The 25,193-nt window shown below is 39.0% G+C and overlaps 2 protein-coding genes across 5 annotated transcripts in view; one reads left to right on the top strand and one right to left on the bottom strand.

The window, feature by feature from the left end:
- Window positions 1-25,193, top strand: part of sema5a (sema domain, seven thrombospondin repeats (type 1 and type 1-like), transmembrane domain (TM) and short cytoplasmic domain, (semaphorin) 5A) — a 428,747-nt gene that overhangs the window by 212,425 nt on the left and 191,129 nt on the right. For all 4 annotated transcript variants that reach the window (XR_009809834.1, XR_009809833.1, XR_009809835.1 and 1 more), the window contains exon 5: window positions 5,872-5,934. Coding sequence is in view for 1 of the 4 variants with exons in the window: in XM_061922050.1 (XP_061778034.1) it covers window positions 5,872-5,934 (63 nt within the window). In the remaining 3 variants the exon portion in view is untranslated. The remainder of the gene's footprint in view (window positions 1-5,871; window positions 5,935-25,193) is intronic.
- Window positions 20,600-21,466, bottom strand: LOC133569890 (cilia- and flagella-associated protein 45-like). The gene has a single exon (XM_061922480.1). The coding sequence runs from the start codon at window positions 21,464-21,466 to the stop codon at window positions 20,600-20,602; it is 867 nt and encodes a 288-aa protein (XP_061778464.1).

Raw genomic sequence — 25,193 nt, 5'->3', positions numbered from 1 at the left:
ACGTTGGTTTGTTCTAGATTTCTTGTTCCCTGATCCTGTGCTAATGTTAGCATTAGCTTCTGTGCATTTCGGCACGCATTTCTTTTGTTCTTTTCGTCTGTTTTTGCACCAGTGTTTTTGTTATTAAATCACCTTACCTTTACGTTGTTGAGTGTCTGTTTGCACTGGAGAAACGATCCCACATTAAAATGCGACCCACATGTGACAGAAGCGACCAACCCCGACTGACGGGACAAGGCAGGCTTAAATAAGAAAGTAATTAACAAAAACAGGTGTGCGTCTGGAACCCGCAGCAGGTGAAATTAATACGTTACTATGGTGACCAAACTAACTCACAAGGTGCACAAACAACAAAGGGAGTCCAAACTAACAGAAAATAACTAAACTAAACATGATCCAGATCACGGATCATGACACCTGTACTAGGTATCTGTCAAAGTTAGTTTGTGACAAACCCCAAGATATAGAAAAGGAGGCAGGCATTTTGCAGGTCAACATGGTTTAATCTTTAAATACTAATACAAGAACAAAACTAAAAGGGTACAAACCAAAAGCGCGCCCGAGGCTTATAACAAACTTGGCTATGAACAAACAAACGTGGAAGCAGGGAACAAAAGACAGTAAGCTACAAATACTAAAACAAGAACAAAACCAAAAGGGTACAAACAAAGAGCGCGCAAGAGGCGGATAACAAATTTGGCTATGAACAAACAAACTTGGAAGCAGGGAATAAAAGACAGTAAGCTACAAACCGCTACCAAATATAGCTTACCGCAATGCTGCATTGACATGACACGACAGGTAGCAACGGCAATAGTCCAGCACAGACTGAATGGGAAGGCAGGTTCAAATAAGACCTGGCTGATTGACACCAGGTGTGGCCAGGTGCCAATCAGCCACACCTGAGGGGACACAGCACTCAGGGATGAAACACAGGAAACAGACAAAATTAAGAGCGCTGACAGGAAATACACACACAGAGGAAACAAAGACAAATGCAGAGAAAAAAAAATAAAACATAGCCAAACTGTCAGGGACAATCCTGATAGTATTATTACAGCTGATGTTAGTTGTCGATCCATCAATGGTGTTCGTTTACATTTTGATGCATGTTTAGATATTCCTTGTCCTGCAGGGATGCTACTTGTAAGAAACTTACTTTATCTAGACAAATCGTAAAGCGCCTCTTCTTGAAGGCGTTTCAGTGTTACAGCTTCACCTTCACCTAAAATGTCTCCATACTCCCTTTTCTGTCTACACACTGTGTCTTCTTGTAAGTAGTCCGTCATTTGTGCAGTGTCCAACATGCTTGTCTGCTTGTAAAACCAGCAATGACACGATGTGACGATGGCAGGGGGGGACAGGTACATTTTAGAGCCGGTATAGTACGGACTTTAATTCAATAGTCCCCTTAGCAGAAAAACAGCCCCAAAGCATGATGTTTCCACCCCCATGCTTCACAGTAGGTATGATGTAGGTATAAACTTGAGAAACTGATCAGGCGGGCCGGTTCTACAATCGGAATGAAACTGGACACACTGGTGACGGTGGCAGAGAAGAGGACTGTGGACAAACTAGTGAGCATCCTGGATGATGCCAGTCACCCTCTGCATAGCGTTATCAGTAGCCAGAGGAGCCTGTTCAGTGCTAAACTGCTTCATCCCAAGTGCAGGACTAATAGACTCAAAAACTCCTTTGTCCCACACGCCATTAGACTGTACAACTCCTCTCTGGGACGGGGGACAGGGGGTATTAGGATGACAGGGGATGCAAAACATTAACAGTGCAATACGTTTTCATAACATGGTCACTACTGCCTACTTTGTCTTGTTATGTTCTTATTTTACTGTTATATTGTTATTCCCATTGTTTTTATTCTTTTTGTAATATTTCTCTATTTTGTTTCCTTTTAAACCCCCATTATTTACTTTTTACTTTTTTTTAAATTGATCTCAACTCTGTACACTGCTGCTGGAATTTTAATTTTCCTGAAGGAACTCTCCTGAAGGAATCAATAAAGTACTATCTATCTATCTATGTTCTTGGGATGCAACTCAGTATTATTCTTCCTCCAAACACGACGAGTTGAGTTTATACCAAAAAGTTCTATTTTGGTTTCATCTGACCACATGACATTCTCCCAATCCTCTGCTTTATAATCCATGTATCCATTTTGGTATAAATTCAACTCGTCGTGTTTGGAGGAAGAAGAACACTGAGTTGCATCCCAAGAACACCACACCTACTGTGAAACATGGGGGTAGAAACATCATGCTTTGGGGCTGTTTTTCTGCTAAGGGGACAGGACGATTGATCCGTGTTAAGGAAAGAATGAATGGGGCCATGTATCGTGAGATTTTGAGCCAAAACCTCCTTCCATCAGTGAGAGCTTTGAATGGTTGACCAAATACTTATTTCCCACCATAATTTACAAATACATTCTTTAAGATTCCTACAATGTGAATTCCTGGATTTTTTTTCCCATTCTGTCTCTCACAGTTGAAGTGTACCTATGATGAAAATTACAGACCTCTGTCATCATTTTAAGTGGGAGAACTTGCACAATCGGTGGCTGACTAAATACTTGTTTGCACCACTGTATATATATATATGTGTATATATTTATATATTATGTATATACCTATATATACATATATATATATATATATACATATATATATATATATACATATATATATATATATATATATATACCCCTTAATCACAGGTGTCTCAGAGGGCTTCACAAACTACACCCCGAGATAAACCCACATCCAGGCAAGGAAAAACTCAAAAGACCCCAGCTAGGGAAATAGACGAAACCTTGAGAGGAGACCGCGGATGTAGGAACACTCGGCTGCAATTGATGTCAAATTGGTATAATTATTGACTAATAGGTTCCAGCACCCCCCGCGACCCTGAAAGGGATAAGCGGTTGAAAATGGATGGATGGATTAAGTTAATAGATAATGTGGGAGTCCAGTCCATCGGGAAGCCCATGGAGAGTCATAAAGGGGTCTTCTCCCTGGCTCAGCAGATCAGTGACACAGAGACGTCCACTATACAACTTGCCGTCCGCAACTCGGGTCAACTAGCGCCTCACCCACACTGGTACCTCTCAGGAAATGATCCCTGGCCACCTGGTATCCTGTCTCGGCAGGAGAAGTCGGGGGTGTGGAAGGAGGGCAGAGCAGAAAAATGACAGATCAGAGGGTTTAAAAAGTAGAATCCTTGGTATTTATGGATGTCATGCTGTAACTATGGGATTTATTCAAACGGTAATTTTTCAATGAATTATTGAACTGATCTTCGAAAATCAGCATTACCTTAAAAACATATTTTTTTCTTAAATAAACAGCAATTCTACTGATTTACAGTGTCTGAATGTTCAGCCTGTTTGATTCAACAACGACTGTTGTTGAGTTGGCAGAAGACTCACTTCTTTGTGTCTTTAACATCTGTCGTTTTGCCTCACAATAAGGCAAAACCATCCTTGTCCGGGCATGTCCCCTCTTATAAAAACATTGGCTCCTGCACCGGGCACTCGAGCTGCCTCTCTATGTCTGTGAGCATGAACGGATGAAGCCTGCTCGGATGAGATGCGAAACGTCTTGGAAGACTAACTGCACAGTCCAATTGCGTTTGATTGAAAGCCCTGAGAATACAATGAGCTGCATGAATGAGAATAGCCACAAGCATATAGGAGCATGTTTCTGTGAGTTCACCCCTCTCCCGCCCCACCTTTCTGCCTCACATTTAAATCACGTTGACATCCTACTCCTTGTGTGTTATGTTTTGATTTCTTTTAACCCTCCCTCGTGCATAAATCAAATTGGCATGCTGCTCTGTGCACTTTTCACCTCCCCTGGTTCTTGGGGTCTGCGTTTTAATTGGATTCCGTGTCTGTATTTAACATGGCTCAGAAATGTGTTTGTGTTTGTTTGTGTGTTCACATGTGGGACACAGCATGGTTGTGGTATAATGACAAATTCATACGCTGCTAGCCTCTGATTTAATCCATCCTTCTTACCAATCTGCATGCAGAAATCAGTGATGGAGCCACTAATCAAACTCATATAGTCGCGATCAAAAGTTAGCACTTGTAAACACTTGTAAAGAGCATAATGTCGTGGCTGTCTTGAGTGTCCAATCATTTCTACAACTCTTTGTTTTTGTGTGATGTAGTGATTGGAGCACATACTTGTTGGTCATATAAAACATTCATAAAGTTTAGTTCTTTTATGAATTTATTTTGGGTCTACTGAAAATGTGATCACATCTCCTGGGTCAAAAGTATACATACAGTAATGTTTATATTTGGTTACATGTCCCGTGGCAAGTTTCACTGCAATAAGGCGCTTTTGGTAGCCATCAACAAGCTTTTGGCAAGCTTCTGGTTGAATTTTAGAACACTCCTCTTGACAAAATTGGTGCAGTTTAGTTAAATGTGTTGGTTTTCTGACAAATACTTTTTTCTTCAGCATTGTCCACAGGTTTAAGTCAGGACGTCACATGGACAAAGATAAGTTCTGTGGTCAGATGAACCAATTTTGGTGGTGGTAGTATCATGCTCTGGGCCTGTTTTGGAGTAAATGGGACAATGGAAAATAATAATAATAATAATAGATTAGATTTATATCGCGCTTTTTCTATTGGGAACCCATCATTCATTCACACCTGGTGGTGGTAAGCTACATCAGTAGCCACAGCTGCCCTGGGGTAGACTGACGGAAGCGTGCCTGCCAGTTTGCGCCTACGGCCCCTCTGACCACCTACCAATCATTCATTCATCATTCATTCACTAGTGTGAGCGGCACCGGGGGCAAGGGTGAAGTGTCCTGCCCAAGGACACAACGGCAGCGATTTGGATGTCAATAGTTCGGGAAGCGAACCCGCAACCCTCAGGTTTCTGGCACGGCCGCGCTACCCACTACGCCATGCCGCCCCAAAAAAGGTGATTACCACTAAATTCTTCAAGACAACCTAAAATAATCCGCCCGGAGTTTGGGTCTTGAGTGCAGTTGGGTGTTCCAACAGGACAATAACCTCAAATACAAGTCAAAAGTGGTAAAGGAATGGCTAAATCAGGCTAGAATTAAGGTTTTAGAATGGCCTTCCCGAAGTCCTGACTTAAACATGAGGACAATGCTGAAGAAACAAGTATATGTCAGAAAACCAACACATTTAGCTGAACTGCACCAATTTTGTCAACAATTCAAGCAAAAGCTTGCCAGAAGCTTGTGGATGGCTAGCAAAATCACCTTATTGCAGTGAAACTTGCCAAAGGACATGCAAGCAAATATTAACATTGCTGTATATATACTTTTGATTACTCACATTTTCAGTAGACCTATAATAAATTCATAAAAGAAGCACACTTCATGAATGTTTTATGTGAACAAGTATGTGCTCCAATCACTACATCACAAAAAAATAAGAGTTGTAGAAATGATTAGAAACTCAGGACAGCCATGACATTATGTTCTTTACAAGTGTATGTAAACTTTTGATCCCGACTGTGTGTGTAGTTTTTCATTATTTGTTGTAGGCACAAATGTATGCATTGCAAATGTAGGGAGTGTGCCAGTTTTGTGTGTCGGACATTGTATTGTTGGCGTTCTGAGTGACTCTCCCCAAGTGGCTGACGCTGATTGTTTGATTGATTGAAACTTATATTAGTAGATTGCACAGTACAGTAAATATTCCATACAATTAACTACTAAATGGTAACACCCCAATAAGTTTTTCAACTTGTTCAAGTCGGGGTCCACGTTAATCAATTTATGGTAAAGATGGAATGATGGTTTTCTTTTTCTTGATGTAAAAATGGTTTTCAGGGAGTTTGATGATATTTTTCTTTCCTTCCCTCAGGAGGCTGAGTGGCACTGCGATGAGTTCACCAAGGGAGCCTGCTTCAGCCGAGGAAAGTCTGAGGTACGTCAGTGAAGTCCAAGCGTTTGAAGTGTCAAATTGATAATATATACAGGGCAGCCTGGTTTGTGTCAACGAGTCAGTCATGTTGTAGGCTTAAATTTATGAAAAGAAAGTACAAAACCCCAAACCAGTAAAGTTGGCACAATGTGTAATACGTAAATAAAAACACAATACAATGATTAGCAAATCCTTATCAACTTATATTCAATTGAAGAGACTGCAAAGACAAGATAATTCATGTTCAATTGAGAAACCTTTTTTTTTTTGCAAATAATCATTAACTGCGAATTTAATGGCAGCAACACATTGCAAAAAAGTTGGCACAGGGGCATTTTTACCACTGTGTTACATGGCCTTTCCTTTTAACAACACATAGTAAATGTTTGGGAACTGAGGAGACACATTTTTGAAGCTTTTCAAGTGGAATGATTTCCCATTCTTGCTTGATGTACAGCTTAAGTTGTTCAACAGTCCAGCGTTTCCGTTGTGGTATTTTAGGCTTCATACCGCGCCACACATTTTCAATGGGAGACAGGTCTGGACTACAGGTAGGCCAGTCTAGTACCCGCACTCTTTTACTCCGAAGCCCCGCTGTTGTAACACGTGGCTTGGCATTGTCTTGCTGAAATAAGCAGGGTCGTCCATGATAACATTGCTTGGATGGCAACATGTGTTGCTACAAAACCTGTATGTACCTTTCAGTATTAATGGTGCCTGCACAGATGTGTATGTTACTCATGCCTTGGGCACTAATACACCCCCATACCATCACAGACGCTGGCTTTTGAACTTTGCATCTGTAACAATCCGTTTGGTACTTTTCCTCTTTGTTCTGGAGGACACAACTTCCACATTTTCCAAAAACAATTTGAAATGTAGACTCCTCAGACCACAGAACACTTTTCCCCTTTGGATCAGTCCATCTTAGATGAGCTCGGGCACAGCAAAGCCGGCGGCGTTTTTGGGTGTTGTTGATAAATGGCTTTCGTTTTGCATAGTAGAGTTTTAAAGGCTTACTGAAATGAGATTTTCTTATTTAAACGGGGATAGCAGGTCCATTCTATTTGTCATACTTGATCATTTTGCGATATTGCCATATTTTTGCTGAAAAGATTTAGTAGACAACATCGACGATAAAGTTTGCAACTTTTGGTCGCTAATAAAAAAGCCTTGCCTATACCGGAAGTAGCAGACGATGTGCGCGTGATGTCACCGGTGTGAGGGCTCCTCACATCCTCACATTGTTTATAATCATAGCCACCAACACCAAGTGCAATTCGTAGCGAGAAAGCGACGAGTTCCCCATTAATGGGAGCGAGGATGAAAGATTCGTGGTTGAGGAAAGTTAGAGTGAAACACTAAAAAAAAAAAAAGGAAGAAAAAAGAAAAAGTGATGGCAGTGTGAGCGATTCAGATGTTATTAGACACATTTACTAGGATAATTCTGGAAAATCCCTTATCTGCTTATTGTGTTAATAGTTTTTTAGTGAGATTATAAAGTCATACCTGAAAGTCGGAAGCCTACGGTGAACGCCAGTGTCTCTGAGAGAAGCCAATGGAGTAGCCAAGATCACACCTGCCTTTTTGACAGCTGCAGGAGGAGGTCGCATAATCCACTCAAGTCTCCGGTAAGAGCCGACTTAATATCACAATTTTCCCATCCAAAAACTTGCTGGTTGACTTAGAGAAACATGTTCCCCTGACCGCTCTGTGTTAAAGCTTCACAACAAACAAAGAAACACAGGCTCTGTTTCGGTGCTAAAGGCAGCTGCAATCCACCGCTTTCCACCAACAGCATTATTCTTTATAGTCTCCATTATTAATTGAACAAATTGCAAAAGATTCTGCAACACAGATGTCCAAATTACTGTGTAATTATGCGATGAAAAGAGACGACTTTTAGCCGTGAGTGGTGCTGGGGTAATATGTTCGCTACAACCCGAGACGTCAAAAACGAGTCATCATACGCGTCATCATTCTGTGACATTTTTAACAAAACACATTGAGGGAAATTTAAAATTGTAATTTAGTAAACTAAAACGGCTGTATTGGCATGTGTTGCAATGTTAATATTTCATCATTGATGTATAAAATTTCAGACTGCGTGGTCGGTAGTAGTGGGTTTCAGTAGGCCTTTAACTTGCACTTACAGATGTAGTGACCAACTGTAGTTACTGACAATGGTTTTTTTAAGTGTTCCTAAGCCCATGTGGTGATATCCTTTACACACTGATTTCAGTTTTTGATTCAGTACCACTTGAGGGATCCAAGGTCACAGGCATGTTACATGCAGTGATTTCTCTAAACCGTTTGATGATATTACAGACCTTAGATGGTGAAATCCCTAAATTATTTGCAATAGCTTGTTGAGAAATGTTGTTCTTAAACTGTTCGACAGTTTGCTCCTCTATTTGTTCACAAAGTGGTGAGTGACTGAGAATTTCATATAAGTTGTTTTTATACCCTATCATGGCACCCACCTTTTCCCAATTAGCCTGTTCACCTGTGGCATTCTCCAAATAAGTGTTTGATGAGCATTCCTCAACATACTCAGTCTTTTTTGCCACTGTCCCAGCTTTTTTGAAACATGTTGCATGCATCAAATTCCAAATGAGCTAATATTTTCAAAAAATAAAAGTTTTCCTGTTTGAATGTCAAGTATTTTGTCTTTGCAGTCTATTCAATTGAATATAGGTTTAAAAGGATTACCACATCATTGTATTCTGTTTTTATTTACTATTTACACAAAGCGCCAACTTCACTGGTTTTGGGTTTTGTACATTGGCTACTTTTCAGCAATCATTGGCCGGTGTACTTGTCAATCAGTATTTTCAGGCTGTGTTCACACATGGTCCAGACCAAAGTAGGAGGGGAGTTAAATGGTTGCAGTTAAAATCAGTCCTTTTTATTATTAAATAACCTCTCTGGCGGCTTGTTATGTGACAGAACTCCTAAATTCCTAAATAAAACTGATGTCTGTAGGTTTAAATACGATTCTATTTTACAATTTTTTTTTACCTTTTTAGCAGCTAAATTACCCTTAAATATTTTTTACATGTTGGAGAACTATCAAATATTAAAAATGTATTTTGATATGTATTATTTTATGTAATGTTGCCATAGTTCTTGCGTTATTTTCCTTCTCCTTTATGAAGCTAACACAAGATTAATGGATCTTGTACTGGCAGCTATCCATCCATCCATCCATTTTCTACCGCTTAATCCCTTTTTGGGGTCGCGGAGGGCGCTGGCGCCTATCTCAGCTACAATCGGGCGGAAGGCAGTGTACACCCTGGACAAGTCGCCATTTCATCGCAGTACTGGCAGCTAGTAGATGTCTAAGTTACTTTCTTTTAGCATAGCAATGAAGACGTTCACCAGTATAGCTTCTTCTAAGACTGTGGTTCTGTGCCAGAAGCTTTATTTTTGAAAAGATTGGAGAAATTAAAAAAAATATGTTAATGTTCTCTCGAAAGACAAGCACAGCAAACACACAATAATTGTATAAATGAAAGGGATAGGACATGTATTTGAAAATACCCTTTAAAACCCTAGAAAACACTGCATCAACAATGACATTTTGCCAAAAAGGGATACTGTATGAGTTTTTCAAAGAAGAAAGATGTTACAACAACTTCTCAATATGCATAGGCATTAAAGGTGGAACTGGACTTTTCATTTGGAGTCTTGCCTGTCTTTTACTATGTGAGACAAGAAGACATACCATATTTTTCGGATTATAAATCGCTCCGGAGTATAAGGCGCACCGGCCGAAAATTCATAATAAAGAAGGAAAAAACATATACGTCGCACTGGAGTATAAGTCGCATTTTTGGGGGAGATTTATTTGTTAAAATCCAACAACAATAATAGACATTTGAAAGGCAATTTAAAATAAATAAATAGTGAACAACATGCTGAACAAGTATACGTTATATGACGCATAAATAACCAACTGAGAAGGTGTCTGGTATGTTAACGTAACATATTATGGTAAGAGTCATTCAAATAACTATAACATATAGAACATGCTGTACGTTTACCAAACAATCTGTCACTCCTAATTGATAAAACCCATGAAATCTTCTTCCTCGATGTCGCTTCTAAACAACTCTGCCAACTCCAAAGGTTTGCGCCGCTTCCTCTTGTCGTTTTCTGCTGCATATTTCACTACGTCCATCTTGTAATCTGCAGTACAAAATTTCCTTTTCGGTGCCATTTTTGTTCAGCCATTCTCAGTTTTTATAAGTTACCGCCAACGATGAAATGATCCATTTTAATAGCTACGGCAGTAGCATATATCATATAGCAGTAAGCATTCCATGACCCACAATGCACTTCTGCCATGACCCTCCCCCACCAAATTCTTATTGGTAGACGTGTGTGTGACGATCGCTGACATTTTCTTCATCTCTTCCGCGAATTAGATAAATAATATTATTTGATATTTTACGGTAATGTGTTAATAATTTCACACATAAGTCGTATAGTCCGAAAAATACGGTACATGTTTCTCTTTTTTCTGTATTGTATACAAGGTGGCTAACAATGTAGCTAACAATTTTGCTAATTAGAGTCATCTTTATAGCCTATAAAGTAGGTTATGTGTGTAACATAAAATAATTAATTCTAATGAAACCAGTTTTATCAGACAGGTCTTTTTAAGACGATTTCAGTTGTATAAGTATATTTTTTCAGTGATGAATATTAAGAAAGTTATTATTCTTTTGGCCTGTTGAAAATGCACACATTTATGGTCGTGCGTCTGCCTCACAATACGAAGGTCCTGCAGTCCTGGGTTCAATCCCAGGATCGGGATCTTTCTGTGTGGAGTTTGCATGTTCTCCCCGTGAATGCGTGGGTTCCCTCCGGGTACTCCGGCTTCCTCCCACTTCCAAAGACATGCACCTGGGGATAGGTTGATTGGCAACACTAAATGGTCCCTAGTGTGTGAATGTGAGTGTGAATGTTGTCTATCAGTGTTGGCCCTGCGATGAGGTGGCGGCTTGTCCAGGGTGTACACCGCATTCCGCCCGATTGTAGCTGAGATAGGCGCCAGCGCCCCCTGCAACCCCAAAAAGGGAATAAGCGGTAGGAAATGGATGGATGGATGGTCAACCTCTTCATAACAAAGTCATTGAGGCTCAAGATTTTGGGTGTGACCTTTTGTTAAAAATATCATAACTTTCTTAATATTCACCCCATTTTAAAAAAGTTGGTATCGATGGAAAGATTGTTTAACAAAAAAACTGAAAAATAGGTTAAGTTTTATTTCTAATTGATCAAATTCATTAAATTAGTGCAGGAAGCGACGGAAATTCTGAGTAAACAAGATTGATCCGACTTGACCAGAAGAACAAAAAAATCAGTGTGCAAGTCCATCACTTTAAAAGATACTTTGATGACTTACACTTTAGAAAAAATTCCAATGATTGTTGTATATTTTTTGCTGGAGAATTTTGTGGAGTTTAAACGTGGCAAATTTTGTGAGAGCTTTTTAATCCGAAAATGTCGATGCTTTGGATAAACTAGGATATGTGTTCTAGGTCATGAGTATAGTTGTATCGTAGTGACAAAAACAACGCAGTTGAACTCTGAAAACAGCGGTCCGGTTGCTACTCACGATGTCGCATTCAAGCGTGAAGTGCTTGAATGCGACCACTGCGGAGGGCCAGCCAGAGCAAATACACACACTATATAAAGCCCTCTAAAAACCCCCCAAAAACTCAGCAACACTCCATTTACGTGCCGTGACCTGCATAATAACCAAGTACAAACGACAATGTTATTGTGCAAGCTAAGAACAAGGAATGTGTAGAACACGGCATACTAGAATAGAATAAAGTACTTTATTGATACCTGGGGGAAATTCAGCTAAGATGCTGCATCACCTTTGAGTCGGTAAAAGTTTTTACTTGCCTTTAAATCATACCTCGCACCTTTATATTAGAAGGTTGTGGCAATGAACCAAGTTGGTCATCTATGAAATTCAACTTAGAACCGAAGACATCACTAGGAAAACGCGACAAGATGCCCGTTTGCTCCCACTTTTTTTGTTTGTTTATCTAAGGAGTGAGAATTATGATGATTCATTTTCTAAACGGGGAAAACAAGTCTTGTGCTGAAAGATGTAAATATCCAGTTGGCATCCCAGTGAGAGCAGACATTGTACAGTAAGTTTTATTATGTTCGTAGTTTGACTTTGTTTATCACTGAGCAATATTTCTACATGATGCTTAGTATTTCACTAAAGCTGGATCTGCTTAGCACAGTGTTTAAAACATGTATTGCATGCTCTTTATGTTCAGGCTCAGAAATAGGAGGTTCTGGATCTTTTTTTCCCAGTCTTTGTTGTTGAAAGGAAATAAATGTTGCGAAGTGCTTTGTAAATCACTGCAACCTAATATAAAAGTTGCAGCCATGCTTAAAATGACCAAAATACATAAATAGTAAATGCTATTGGGAATGTGCCTGTTATGTTATATATATACCCATAGCATGTTTATAAAACATTGGGGTTTTCTAGAGGGCTTTATAAGCGAAACAGATCCAATCCCCATTATCTGCATTGTTAGCCACCTCATGCTAGCATTTATTTATGATTTTGAAGCATAAAAAGAGATGGTTCAGGCATCTGGTCAGCATGCCAACCGAACGCCTCCCTAGGGAGGTGTTTAGGGCACGTCCAGCCGGTAGGAGGCCACGGGGAGGACCCAGGACACGTTGGGAAGACTATGTCTCCCGGCTGGCCTGGGAACGGCTCGGGATCCCCCGGTGAGAGCTAGACGAGGTGGCTGGGGAGAGGGAAGTCTGGGCTTCCCTGCTTAGGCTGCTGCCCCCGAGAACCAACTTCGGATAAGCGGAAGAAGATGGATGAATGGATGGATGAAAAGATAGATTGTAAATAAAATGAAAATGGAGAGTTCCCCTTTAACATTGCACTCAAATGAGATCAAATTTGAATGTTGTGTATTTTGAAGTATATGCAAAGCATGACTTCAAGTCCTGTTGTTGTAAAATTGACCGCTGACTAACCCAGAAATAAACACCTTGGTTGGTAGGAAACTTCCACATTCATCATATTAACAGCATATCCTTATTTGTATGTGTAGTTGGCAGGTGTTCATATTTATAGTGTACTTTGGGTTTTACCAAATTCGAATACTACAAATGTATTTGTATTATTTTTTATTTAGTATTAATATTTCGTATTGTATTTACTTGTTATATATGCTGGTGTCAGAGGTAATATCTGATTATAGGTACACCTCTGCATGTTGCAGTGTAGTTAAATACTGTTTAAATCAATCCAAATTGAGCATCATTATCTTTGAAAATAAATCATTGTTAATACAACTTGTAAATTGGGCGTTGGGCTGTGCAGGGGTACCTCATTTTGTGGCTGGTAATCGTTTTGCTTAATTAAGTGTTACAATTGCACACTTGCAGATAGGGATGATATTTGATGAGAAATGATCGAGTTCGAGCCTATTATCGAATCCTCTTATCGAAACGATTCCTTATCGATTCTCTTTATCGAGTCCAGATAGGTCGTTGTACATGAAAAAAAAACAATATTTGGTTTAACAAAAGCTCACTTTTATTATATAAGAACAAAATAAAATCTAACAAATATTGACTGTTACCCCCCTAAAAAAATAAAATAAAATAAAATAAAATAAAATATTGACTGTTGTTACCCAAAGTATATTAAGTGGGATTTTTCAGAAACACAAAAATATACAGTAACACAAAAACAACCCGTCTCTGTGATCACTATAGGTGTATAAATAATAATATAGTGTTAAATAAAATCAGTCCTTTGGGCACAAAACTGAAAATAATACAGCTCTCCTAAAAGTGCACTTCTGCTACTATTTGACATAACTGTTATGATGCTTTGACATTTTTGCACTTTATTTTTTTATTGAAAAAAAATTCTATGAAGAGAAAAGTTGTTTGCAAATGTGGTTACAATGCTAAAATATGAAAAGTTAAAGCTAAAAAAAGAAATACACTTTATTGAGTTAACATTATTTCTTTATGAGCTAGGGAATATAACAACCACACTACCCAGCATGCAACAGGAGTGACGAGCATGCGCGGTAGCCCCGAAAAGTGTTGTTGCATGTCGTCACCCGGCAGTAAATGTCAAGAACTCAGCCAACACGCCTCGTCTGCATTATTTATAATTAGACTGACAACACATATACTGTGATTTTGCTTTGTTTACAAAGAAAGAAAAACACAAGTTAAAAAAGGGGGAGATGTTGTATATATATATATATATATATATATATATATGTATGTGCTGCGGTTGCTTTAAGAACGTTTCGACAGCTGCGTAAAGGAGGTGCGTTGCTTAAAAGTGTTGGTCATGTGTTTGTACCCTGCTCAAATCTCTTAGTAAAGTTATTCATTGGATTATGTCTTTTGTTTTGAACTTTATTACACCTTGGAGCGCTTTTTCCCGCCCATTGTTTTCCTGCTTTCGCGATCTGCGCCTAATGACTGAGCTACGTGACGTCGTTTCTTGTGATGTCTCACGGAGCATTTCTGGTCGGGACGGATTCGAATACAGAACCAACTCTTTTTCTTTACTATAGTGGTCTCGATAACGGGTACCGGTTATCAAAAAGGTGTTCGAGTCCGAGGACTCGGTTCTTTTTTTATCGAACAACCGGGAAAACCGGTTTCGAGTATCATCCCTACTTGCAGAGCACACATTCTGTACATTTTAACCCTGTGCAATCAACACAGCTCATACTTTTACATAATCGTATTTTATCTACTTTTCCATCAAACTGTGTCGCTTGTCTTTGGTCGGGAAGAAGAATGGTGAAAGAAAGATGTGAAAAAATAAAGGGCTTTCAGTTTGTGTCTTCTTCAGGTGTGTCCTTTGTGGTGATTGGTGGTAATAGTGGGAAAGGATTTAGACTTTGTGGCTCTTCCTGTGTTGTGTTTGCTTTAACGCCGCGTGTTGTCCATCGTGGCAATTGCTCAGACGTGTCATATGCACGATATTGGTATTGACTAGGGTTCGCTTCGTCTTTGGTTTTCCTCCTCACAAACCTGCAGTATTTCGCCGGGATCCCACAAGCTTTGAGTTCTTTTAGCCTCTCCTCCTTGAACTCAGTCAGCATCTGACATTTCTCCTCGATCCTGTCCTGCTCGTTGCTGAGCTCGTTTTGTTTCTCCAGCCGCCTGGCTAGAATTGCCTGCTCGCGTTCCCGCACCTGCTCCTTGATGCCTTCTAAATGGTGGTGAGCATCCACCAAGCGCTGCTTCTCGCGCTCGTCCTGTTTGAGCAGCGCCCCCTGGGTACACTTGAGCACCCGATCGAACCCGGCCTTCTCTCTGGTGTCCTCCACCGACTCGCAATGCTTTTTCCAGAGTAGCTGCTTGTCGCGCTCCGTTTGGATCCTACTGTTTAGTATCCACCTGTCCAGATTTTTGTTTTGACAGTCGTTCTCCATCATGGCTTTTTCTTTTATGCGTTGATAGCGGTCACGGGCCTTCCTCCGAGCCTGTTGCTCATTGTCCTCCTCCAGCCTGACAGGAAAAAGGTTCTTCTCAATGATCTGACGCTTTCGCTCCTCTGCGGCCTTTATGTCTTCCTTCTTTTTTCTAGCTGTTTTTTTAAAGACCTCAAAATCTCTTTCAATTGGGTTCGCGAGGATCCGCTCGTGCTCGGAGGGTGTAAGACTGATGGTTTGTACGTTTAGCTCATCACGCGGCACTCTGATGTTATAAATAAAGCCTTGGTTGCAGATTACAATTTTCTTTTTGGGGTGCTTTCGGATCAGAGGAACCCTGGGATTGGCGTCCATCACAAAGAAACCTCTGTCATTCTGAGTGGCCATGTCCGCCATAAAAGATGAAGACATTACGCTCATGATTCTGTTGTTCACGTTCAAGTCCAATCAAAAATGTTACAGTACTCTGTGACGGACTAGCAGTCACTTCAGAGCTGGGATAGGCTCCAGCTCACCCAATTATTATTTCCCCAAAATTAGCTTTGCAATGACAAACCAATCCCAGTCTTATCCCTGGTTATTCGCAGACATGAGACGTCAACGCAAAGACCAGCTTGTAAATATTATTTGACTTTAAATTAGAGATGATCGGTGACATCATAATCTGAGCACACCCTCGACATCGCGATGAAGTCATATCTTGGGCTTTGTTACTGACAGACGGTGTCACAATATATCACCACCAGCTGATCTGTTGGGTCTAACAAGGTGGAAAATGTACCATATCCTGCAGACTAGAGACAAGTCCGATGGATGGATCTGGGACACATGGCTAAAGATTGTACTCTCGTACCCTTGTCAAAGGTTCTTTGGAAAGGGAGGCATGCTCATTACCAGATGTCTTGTTACACACGTGCAGGAGCTGCAAGAATACCAGGAGGGTGAATGTCTTGCCAGAACTCCGGCTCGAGTTTGAGAGCAGCCTCCATAGAACACATCCTCTAGCTACAGTACGGAGCCGCTTCGAAGACACTAATCTCACCACCATGGCGGAATTTAAACTTTCTTCCAACTGTTATTATTACTGGAGGACGAGAGAAAAGGATTGGCTCAGGATGATACAACCACGCACCGAGCAGGACAAAAAAATAAGCTAATCAGTAAAGTCACTATATAAAGTAGAGATGATCGCTCCACATATTGACCGTTGATACCTCGTGTAGTATTAGTATATAAAGGAAAGCACAGAAGTTGATTCCACAGTTCCCACTTCACAGAAGAGCCTTGACTTTGAAATTTATGGTCTGATTTTGGGAAGTGCAAAGAACTCAACACGCAAAATGTTACATCTCAGGATCATTAAAATTATACCCAAAGGTAAGTTTGCAACTCTTTACTTATAGTTTAAAATAGTTTGTGAATATATATATATATATATATATATATATATATATATATATATATATATATATATATATATATATATATATATATATATATATATATATATATATATATATATGGACATATATATATATATATATATATATATATATATATATATATATATATATCCTCCTTATAATCCTGAAATATAAAGTCAACCTCTGAGCATTGAAACATGTTTTTTGTGCTAGCTAAAAATGTCTGTCCAGGCTGCCACCATGAAACGCCCAAGAAAATTGTGCAACATTTCATCTAGAAAAACTCAACTATGGTCAGCTTGTACCATACCAATGCACAATTATTCACTCTAAATCACGTCTTATGATGGTTTTAAACCATCCAGTTTGTATTCAGATCGGTATGCCTACTATAAGTATGCTCTTGCCGCTAACTAACTTAATTGATTAATTAAGTTGTTCTTTTCCATTACCCCCATCTTCCACCCGAATGTAACTGTGATAGACTCAAGCAGAAAATGGATTGATGTATGGATTTTCTGTGAGTTACTGACTAATCCATTTGTTTTTTGTATTTAATTCATTGAAATAATGTGGGAGCTTTGTTGTTTTGAAGTTCATTTCATAAAATATAGGTCACATATTTGTTCTAATGGTGGATTCAAGACAAAAAAGTGACTGATTATTTAACTTCAAAAATTCGTAGTTCCTTAATATTTGGCATGTCACAATGGTTCAAGTACTGTTAGAAAATTTTTTTCTCCAAAGTCTTTAAAATGGCATCAAACTGCTTTGAGATATTTCGCATTTGAAAGTCTTGTCATATACCTATTACTTGTATTGTTTCAAATGTTTTTTGGGACGTTCTTGTTATAGTTTACCAACTCAGGGAGTACGTCTCTGGATCCAGGAATGCTTTGAGGGGAAAACCCAAATGTTTTAAATGGGAGCCAATATTAGTTTTTTGCCTTTGTTATGTAAGTACACTACACACTTTATTTTCATTGTAAAATTATATTAGCATTGAATAACACACCATATGATTTGCAACATTGCTAACAAATTAAATAATACATTTTAATAAGTTAGTCTTTATAAACATGATCTTGTGTTTACTTTAGTTACTTGCTATTAAACATTTTAAATATCTCGAAACCGGATCTTAAGCCAAAATTGGAACATTCCTATTATTTTCATATCCCTTATACAATCCTGCCTTTTTAAACTCAGTTTTGCCACGAAGAAGTCAAAATGTGGAAATTGTTTCCATTGGTTTGGTTAATATCAAAACAACACAGTATCGAGTGATTAAAAGAAGGGCCGCATAGGCTGACGAAAAACATTGATCTTCTTAACATTGTTTCCTACACGTGTTGGGTTTAAAATAAGGCTTTGATCCCTCATTCACAATCTGATTTTTTTAATTTTTAACGCAATTAACCTATCTACAATGACTCAAAATCCCTGAAACCTCTCTGGGTACACATTTTGTACATAAAAGTGCAGTTGATGCGGTAGAGGCTGGCAGTAGTATCTGCAGAACCAATAAGTCCCAAATATATTAAAATAAAAGACTCTGAGCTTTCCATTGGATATATGTATAGAAAATGACATGACTAAGCAGTAGATGGTGATAAGTTGTATGTATGCACTGGAGGAAGGAAGTTTTACATCTTAAAAGTAGCACATTAATAACAGAAAATAAGTCACAGATCCACATATATGGTTTGTTTATAAAACAGGTTTTTGTTAACATGAGCATGATGTTAGAGGTGTATATATAATAAGTGGCTGCTCACTGCTCCCCTCAACTCCCACTCAGCATCAAGGGTTGGAATTGGGAATTAAATCCCCAAAAATGATTCCATGTGGTTAATACGATTAAGATAGTCAGGGTTTGACTGCACTAATATATGAGCTAACGTTTTTGTGGACATACTGTACATTTGCATGATAGTTCTGAGTAAAGACTGGGAACATAGTTGCTACTGTATATGTGGATGCAAAAAGCAGGTATGTATATTTTAGACATGGACAGACAATTTCATACATCAATCCATTTTCTACCGCTTGTCCCTCCAAGTTGTGGAGGGTGCTGGAGCCTATACCATGCTGCCCTTAATTGTGGTTCTCTAAGGGTTTTCATCAAGTTTTGACATAACAGCCGTTGATTTTCTGCAACCACTGTCGCACAGTATTTGTAATCTAATAAATACACAAATGGCCTGGTATACCAAAGATATGCATGTATAGAACACACAAAGCTGATTTCCTAAACGTGTTGCGTCTGTTAAGTGAGCAGAATCCATTGTGTCTGTCTGATTAGCAAAGCGGCCACAATACTGGGAGAAAACGCAAATATATTATGCACATGCTCAGTGTGATTTATCACCACTCATCACCGTTTAGCGAGAAACTGTTTGCGTTTAATTAGCATGCCTGAAAATTACTTGCAAATTGACAGGATCAGGAGAATTTGTCGTCCTATACGTGTGCGTGTGTGTCAACATAAATTGCATGGTCTGTCAGACAAAGTATAACAGCCCCTATTCAGCAACTTCATTTTATAATTATATAATCACATGCAAAAACCGCATGCTTAGTGAGTTAAGGGGCTGATTAAAAAAATATATTAATACATCTACAATATGAAAAAACTTCTTAAAGTATGCTATTTGTGGGGTTTTGAGCACAGTAAGTGCAGCCTCACTCCGATGAGTGCATCTGCAACACAAAAAATTTAATTTTATTGTGGATGCACTGAACTGCTTCTAAAATGCACATTGAATGTGGTACATATCTGCTGCTTGTGTGAAAACATAGCAAAACGCCCCAAGGTATGAGCATGATATCATAAATGTGCAGTAAATGAACCAGTGTATCAATGGTGAAAGCTGTGAAGTACATGCAACACTTCATTTAAAAGGCGGCCTGCACCAGTTATGGTTAGCATGTGCAATGGTAATAAATCGTACACATCACGCCCACTAGTAGTACATGCTATTTAATGGATTACACACACAGTTTAGCATTTGGTATTTGGATATTAGTAAATCAGGCCACAATGGTATGGATATATATTAAAATTAAACAATTGTCAGTGAGTAATAAGAAGTATGCCAAAGATGAAAAAGAAACCATCGGGCTGGTTTGCTGACAGTTTTAGTACCACAAACTAATCCAGTGGGTTAGGCACTTAAAACAAAAAAACACATGTAAGTGGATCTTATGAATCTTTCAGCTTGCTACTCCATTACTGGCAAATCAGGTCCACAGGTAGGCATTTGCTATTACTGTAAGTAGACTACACAGCATGAGTTATACAAGTTATTAGCAGTAGGCAAAATGTCCTAAGTCAATTAAAGATCAAGTATTTCTGAGGAGGGACAACCTAAGGATGTTCTGAATTCCTATTTAGATGGCACTGTTGTATTTAGTTGATATACCGTGATAGCGTGACTGGAACTCATCTTCACACAGCTGATGTCCGAACACAGACTCGTGTAGGTTGAACAGCGCCTCTACTGGTTGGAGTCGACAAGTGCACTTCTTTTTGCCTTCATGACATCAAAACAGAACAATTGTTGCAACAATATTGACTCTTAATGATGTTAAACATCAACTGAATCCAGATTGTTGGGTTCTTTGGTTTTCTTGTAACGCAGTGTCTCGATGAAACTGCCACTATAAGATTGTTGACAAACTGGAGTGGAGGTTTGCTCTCTGGTGCAGCCTGCAGATGATTGTATGGTTACTCCGAACACAACTTTTGTCATTACTGGGAGATCACTGTGCGAGGTACTGAAACTGCAAGCGCTTGGCTTCCTCTTGTGTGGTTATTCTCCTCACATAATTGCAGTATTTATCCGGGATCCCGCTAGATTTGAGCTCAGTCAGTCTCTCCTCCTTGAGCTCATCGAGGCATTTTATTTTCATCAGATCATCCTCGTTAAGGCTCTGAGCTATGGCGATCCTCTCCCGACGGTTGGCAATCGCAATTTGCTCCCGTTCCCTTATCTGTCCCGATAGAACATCCAGATGGCGGCGTGCCTCCACCTTGCGCTTTATCTCCTTCTCCTCGTGCTTGATGAGCATCTCTTGGTGATGATTAAGCTCCCGCTCAAACTCAGCCTTCTCTTTGGCGTACTCGACAGCCTCGCATTGTTTTTTCCATTGAAGCTGGGTGTCAAGCTCTGCTTGGATCTTACACTTCTGAATACGGATATCCATTCTTAGGATCTGATTGTCCTTCTCCATTTGAGCTTTGCAGCGCAGGTGTCGATACCGCTCAAAACCTTGCTTTTTGGACTGCATGTCAGTCTGTGTCTCCACCTTAAAAGCGAAAAGGTCCCTCTCAATGATCTGACGCCTCCTTTCTTCCGCAGCTTTAGTATCATCTCTCCTTTTCTGAGAAGCCTTTCTAAAAGCCTCCTTCTCCTTCTCCAAGAAACTCGGACCCCTGACTCTTGCCAGAAGCCTCTCATACTCAGAAGCTGTAAAATGTATCGCATTTTCCTGTGGATCCTCACGCGGAACTCTGACATGATAAATGAATCCTCGGTTACAAATCACACGTTGGTTTTGTGGCTTGTTTCGGGTCAAGGGAACGGAGGTATTGGTGTCTGATTTGGAATATTTCTGTTCGTTGCTCATCCCAAATAGACCTCCATCCAGTAAAGGATTATTCTCCTTGACGGGGAGCTGGAAATTACCCATGCAGACCTGGCAGTGGCATAGGTCAAAAAGTGATGAATGCGTTCAACCATCTTCGCAAGTAAATCCCACTCTGTTTGTCTTTGATACTATCACAATGTGATGTGAATAAGTTGGTAAACATGCAAACTGAGATGAAAAGAAATCAAAGTAGTTTATATGACGACACCATTGAGGCATCTTTGTGACATCATACAGTCTTTTTGGTGCGTTTTCCAATATAATAAACCGCGTCAAATATTTTGAGGAGCTGACACAATATAAGTAGACTGTCTATCTTAGAGGGAGAATCTCTACATTTCATGGATCTCGGAGTAAGCTAAAGTAAAAGGTCAGGAGTCGCACAGTCTGACTGAAATCTACCAAACAGCTGGTTTAAAAAAAAACTTAGATGTAAGGTGATTTAAGCAGCTTTGATGCTTGTGAGCTTGTGTAAACCTGTGTTTAACTTGAAATAAACTCTGGTTCACTGACATTTCTGTCCCCTGAATTACAGACCAAACCTACCTCAGTCCTTGAGAGTCAGATTGTTTTCCTTTCCTCTGTGAGAATAAACGGTGATTTACACTAAGAATAGCATTAAAGAGCTTCCTTCCTGTGTCACTGAAAAGCCTTTCGAGTGTTTATTATACATATAAACCAAGCGTTAAGCTATTATAAAGATAAGAGTAAATCTAAAAGTGATTTTCTTTCCTGTAATGCGATCTTCTCGTATGTTTTGATTTATAGAAACTGCAAGAAAAAGAAGTAAATTGAGATGACAGGTCATTATTGCTGCTTCTGTTTTGTTTTTCTGTATCGTATTATGATACAGATGTGGATATTAGTCAGGGTGTTTCCATAAACAGAGCAATGAAGCTGGGGAAGCATTTAAATATGCCATTAATTATTTATTTATTTTTATTTATTGGTGTTGCACACACAGATCCATAGACAAAACTAGCTCCAAGAATGAACGTACAACCTTAAACATCCGTTAATAAGACAATCCTGAACATGGGGGGACTTTTTTTTTTTATAATATTGTTTCGCTTAGGCCATGTTTTTAAACAATCCTGGGCTTGCTGGTTACCTTATGAGTGTGTAATAAATGTTGAGGTTTTAAGATTTAATTTCAAGTTAGTGCAACCTAAAGGGTCAAACTTTGGGGTATGACAGTGTTGCCAGATATATATTTGTCATATTTGTAGTATAATTCCACCCTCTGTAGAATTAATAATGAAAAAAAAATCCCATATTGTTGAAAAATACGACCCCTTCATGGATACAAAATGTTGCACAATGTGTCATGTGCCTCGTCACAGCAAGGTGGGGCTCTGTTCTGTCAGTGATAGCTTCTCCCATTGGTGCTGTTAGTTTATTGTTATAAACTATAAAGTGGATCGCAGCAAATTCCGGATTCAGTATTTTTGACCATATAAATTTGCAGTTTTCTTTTGTATTATTACATTCTCAGAAAAAAAGCAGCCTTTTCCATAGAAAGCACACATCATACAACATGTATGTAACGATATAAGTATAATGTTGTATTTTACATGTAACAGCCCACAATTTTTTCACATGTATTTATAATTTACTGATGTTGCTTCGTACAGCGAGATGTACATCTATTTTTCAGCAGTCTACGAAAACACAGGCGAAAGTGGAACTTCAAGAGTTTAATAAAACCTTATGTTCATCAATCCTTTTATATTATTTTTCATTAGTGGTGAGTAATTAACATGTTGAATAAAGTACAAAACCCCAAAGCAGTGAAGTTGGTACATTAAGTAATTTGTAAATAAAAACATAATACAATCATTTGCAATTGTTTTAAAACATATATTCAATTGAATAGAATGCAAAGTCAAGATATGTAATGTTTGAACTGAGAAACATATATATAGATATATATATATATATATTTTTTTGCAAATAATCATTAACTTAGAATTTAATGGCAGCAACACATCGCAAAAAAAGTTGGCACAGGCGCATTTTTACCACTGTGTTACATGGCCTTTCCTTTTAACAACATTCAGCAAACGTTTGGGAACTGAGGAGACCAATTTTTCAAGCTTTTTAGGTGGAATTATTTCCCATTCTTGCTTGATGTACAGCTTAAGTTGTTTAACAGTCAGTTGTGGTATTTTACGCTTCATAATGCACCAGACATTTTCAATGGGAGACAGGTCTGGACTACAGGCAGGCCAGTCTAGTACCCGCACTCTTTTACTATGAAGCCACGCTGTTGGCTTGGTATTGTCTTGCTGAAATAGGCAGGGGTGTCCATGAAAACGTTGCTTAGACGGAGGCATGTTGCTCCAAAACCTGTATGTACCTTTCAGCACTAATGGTGCCTTCACAGATGTGTAAGTTACCCATGTGTTGGACACTAATACACCCCCATACCATCACACATGCTGGCTTTTCAACTTTGCGCCTGAAACAGTCCGGATGGTTATTTTCCTCTTTGGTCCGGAGGACACGACTTCCACATTTTCCAAAAACAATTTGAAATGTGGACTCATTAGACCACAGAACACTTTTCCACTCTGCATCAGTCCATCTTTTTATTATATACCCAATCATGGCACCCACCTGTTCCTAATTAGCCCGTTCACCTGTGGGATGTTCAAAATAAGTGTATGTTGAGCATTCCTCAACTTTCTCAATTTTTTGCCACTTGTGCCAGCTTTTTTTAAATATGTTGCAAGCGTCAAATTCCAAATGAGCTAATATTTGCAAAAGATAACAAAGCTTTTCAGTTCCAAGGTTAAAAGTAGCTTGTCTTTGCAGTCTAAACAATTGAATATAAGTTGAAAAGGATTTGCAAATCATTGTATTCTGTTTTTACGTGTCAATTTTACCGGTTTTGTAATAAAGAGTAAACCTATTAAACCAACATTTTTTTAAACCATTCTCTGGTGGGTTCACAACTGAAAAAGCAGGGATCCACTGTACTGTACTCTGTGATGGAGGTTTTTTGCTGCCGGTTCTAATTACTGATCATCCCTGAGTGAGATCGTTGGATACCAATACCGATATCTGTCACATGAATTAATTGTCAATTGTTCAATATATTGTTAGTGCTATTGACAGTTTAACAGTATCAACACACTATTAAAACCAGTTATTCATTATATATTTTATTACTTACCATTGTTTTGTCAAAACACAGTCAGTAGTACACAATAACCAAACAAAAGAACATACTGCAATCTACTACTCAATTAACTTATTTGGTTTTTGCCCTCAACATCTTCCTGTCTTAATTGAACTATTCCCTGAATTTGTAAACATAACATACAAAATTGTTAAAAAAAAAAAATGTTGACCTAATCACTTTTGTATTGATCATATATTATTTATTTTGGTATCGACACCACCAATAAAGGATCATACTGCCTTCCTCTTCCATGTCGTGTACTGACTGGCAATGTTGACACACCAACAGTTGTTGTTATATCCACCTCTCAGTAAACTCTTATTTAGTTTTCTGTTAATACTGTAGCTGCTGACTTTCTGTTAGACCTCTTAAAGTTTACTAAGTTAACTTTTTGGTGTTTTTTCAACATAGTTTAGAGCAGGGGTCACCAACGCGGTGCCCCCCTGCACCAGGTAGCCCGTAAGGACCAGATGAGGTACCCGCTGGCCTGTTCTAAAAATAGCTCAAATAGCAGCACTT

The sequence above is a fragment of the Nerophis ophidion genome, linkage group LG15 (genome assembly GCF_033978795.1).
Source record: "Nerophis ophidion isolate RoL-2023_Sa linkage group LG15, RoL_Noph_v1.0, whole genome shotgun sequence".
Lineage (NCBI taxonomy): Eukaryota > Metazoa > Chordata > Actinopteri > Syngnathiformes > Syngnathidae > Nerophis > Nerophis ophidion.
The sequence above is the reverse complement of the archived record's forward strand: the minus strand, read 5'-3'. Positions and strand labels throughout refer to the sequence as shown.

Bases quoted from the DNA above. Each gene is read 5' to 3' on its own strand.
- LOC133569890 (XM_061922480.1), bottom strand. From the start codon at position 21,466: ATGAGCAACGAACAGAAATATTCCAAATCAGACACCAATACCTCCGTT.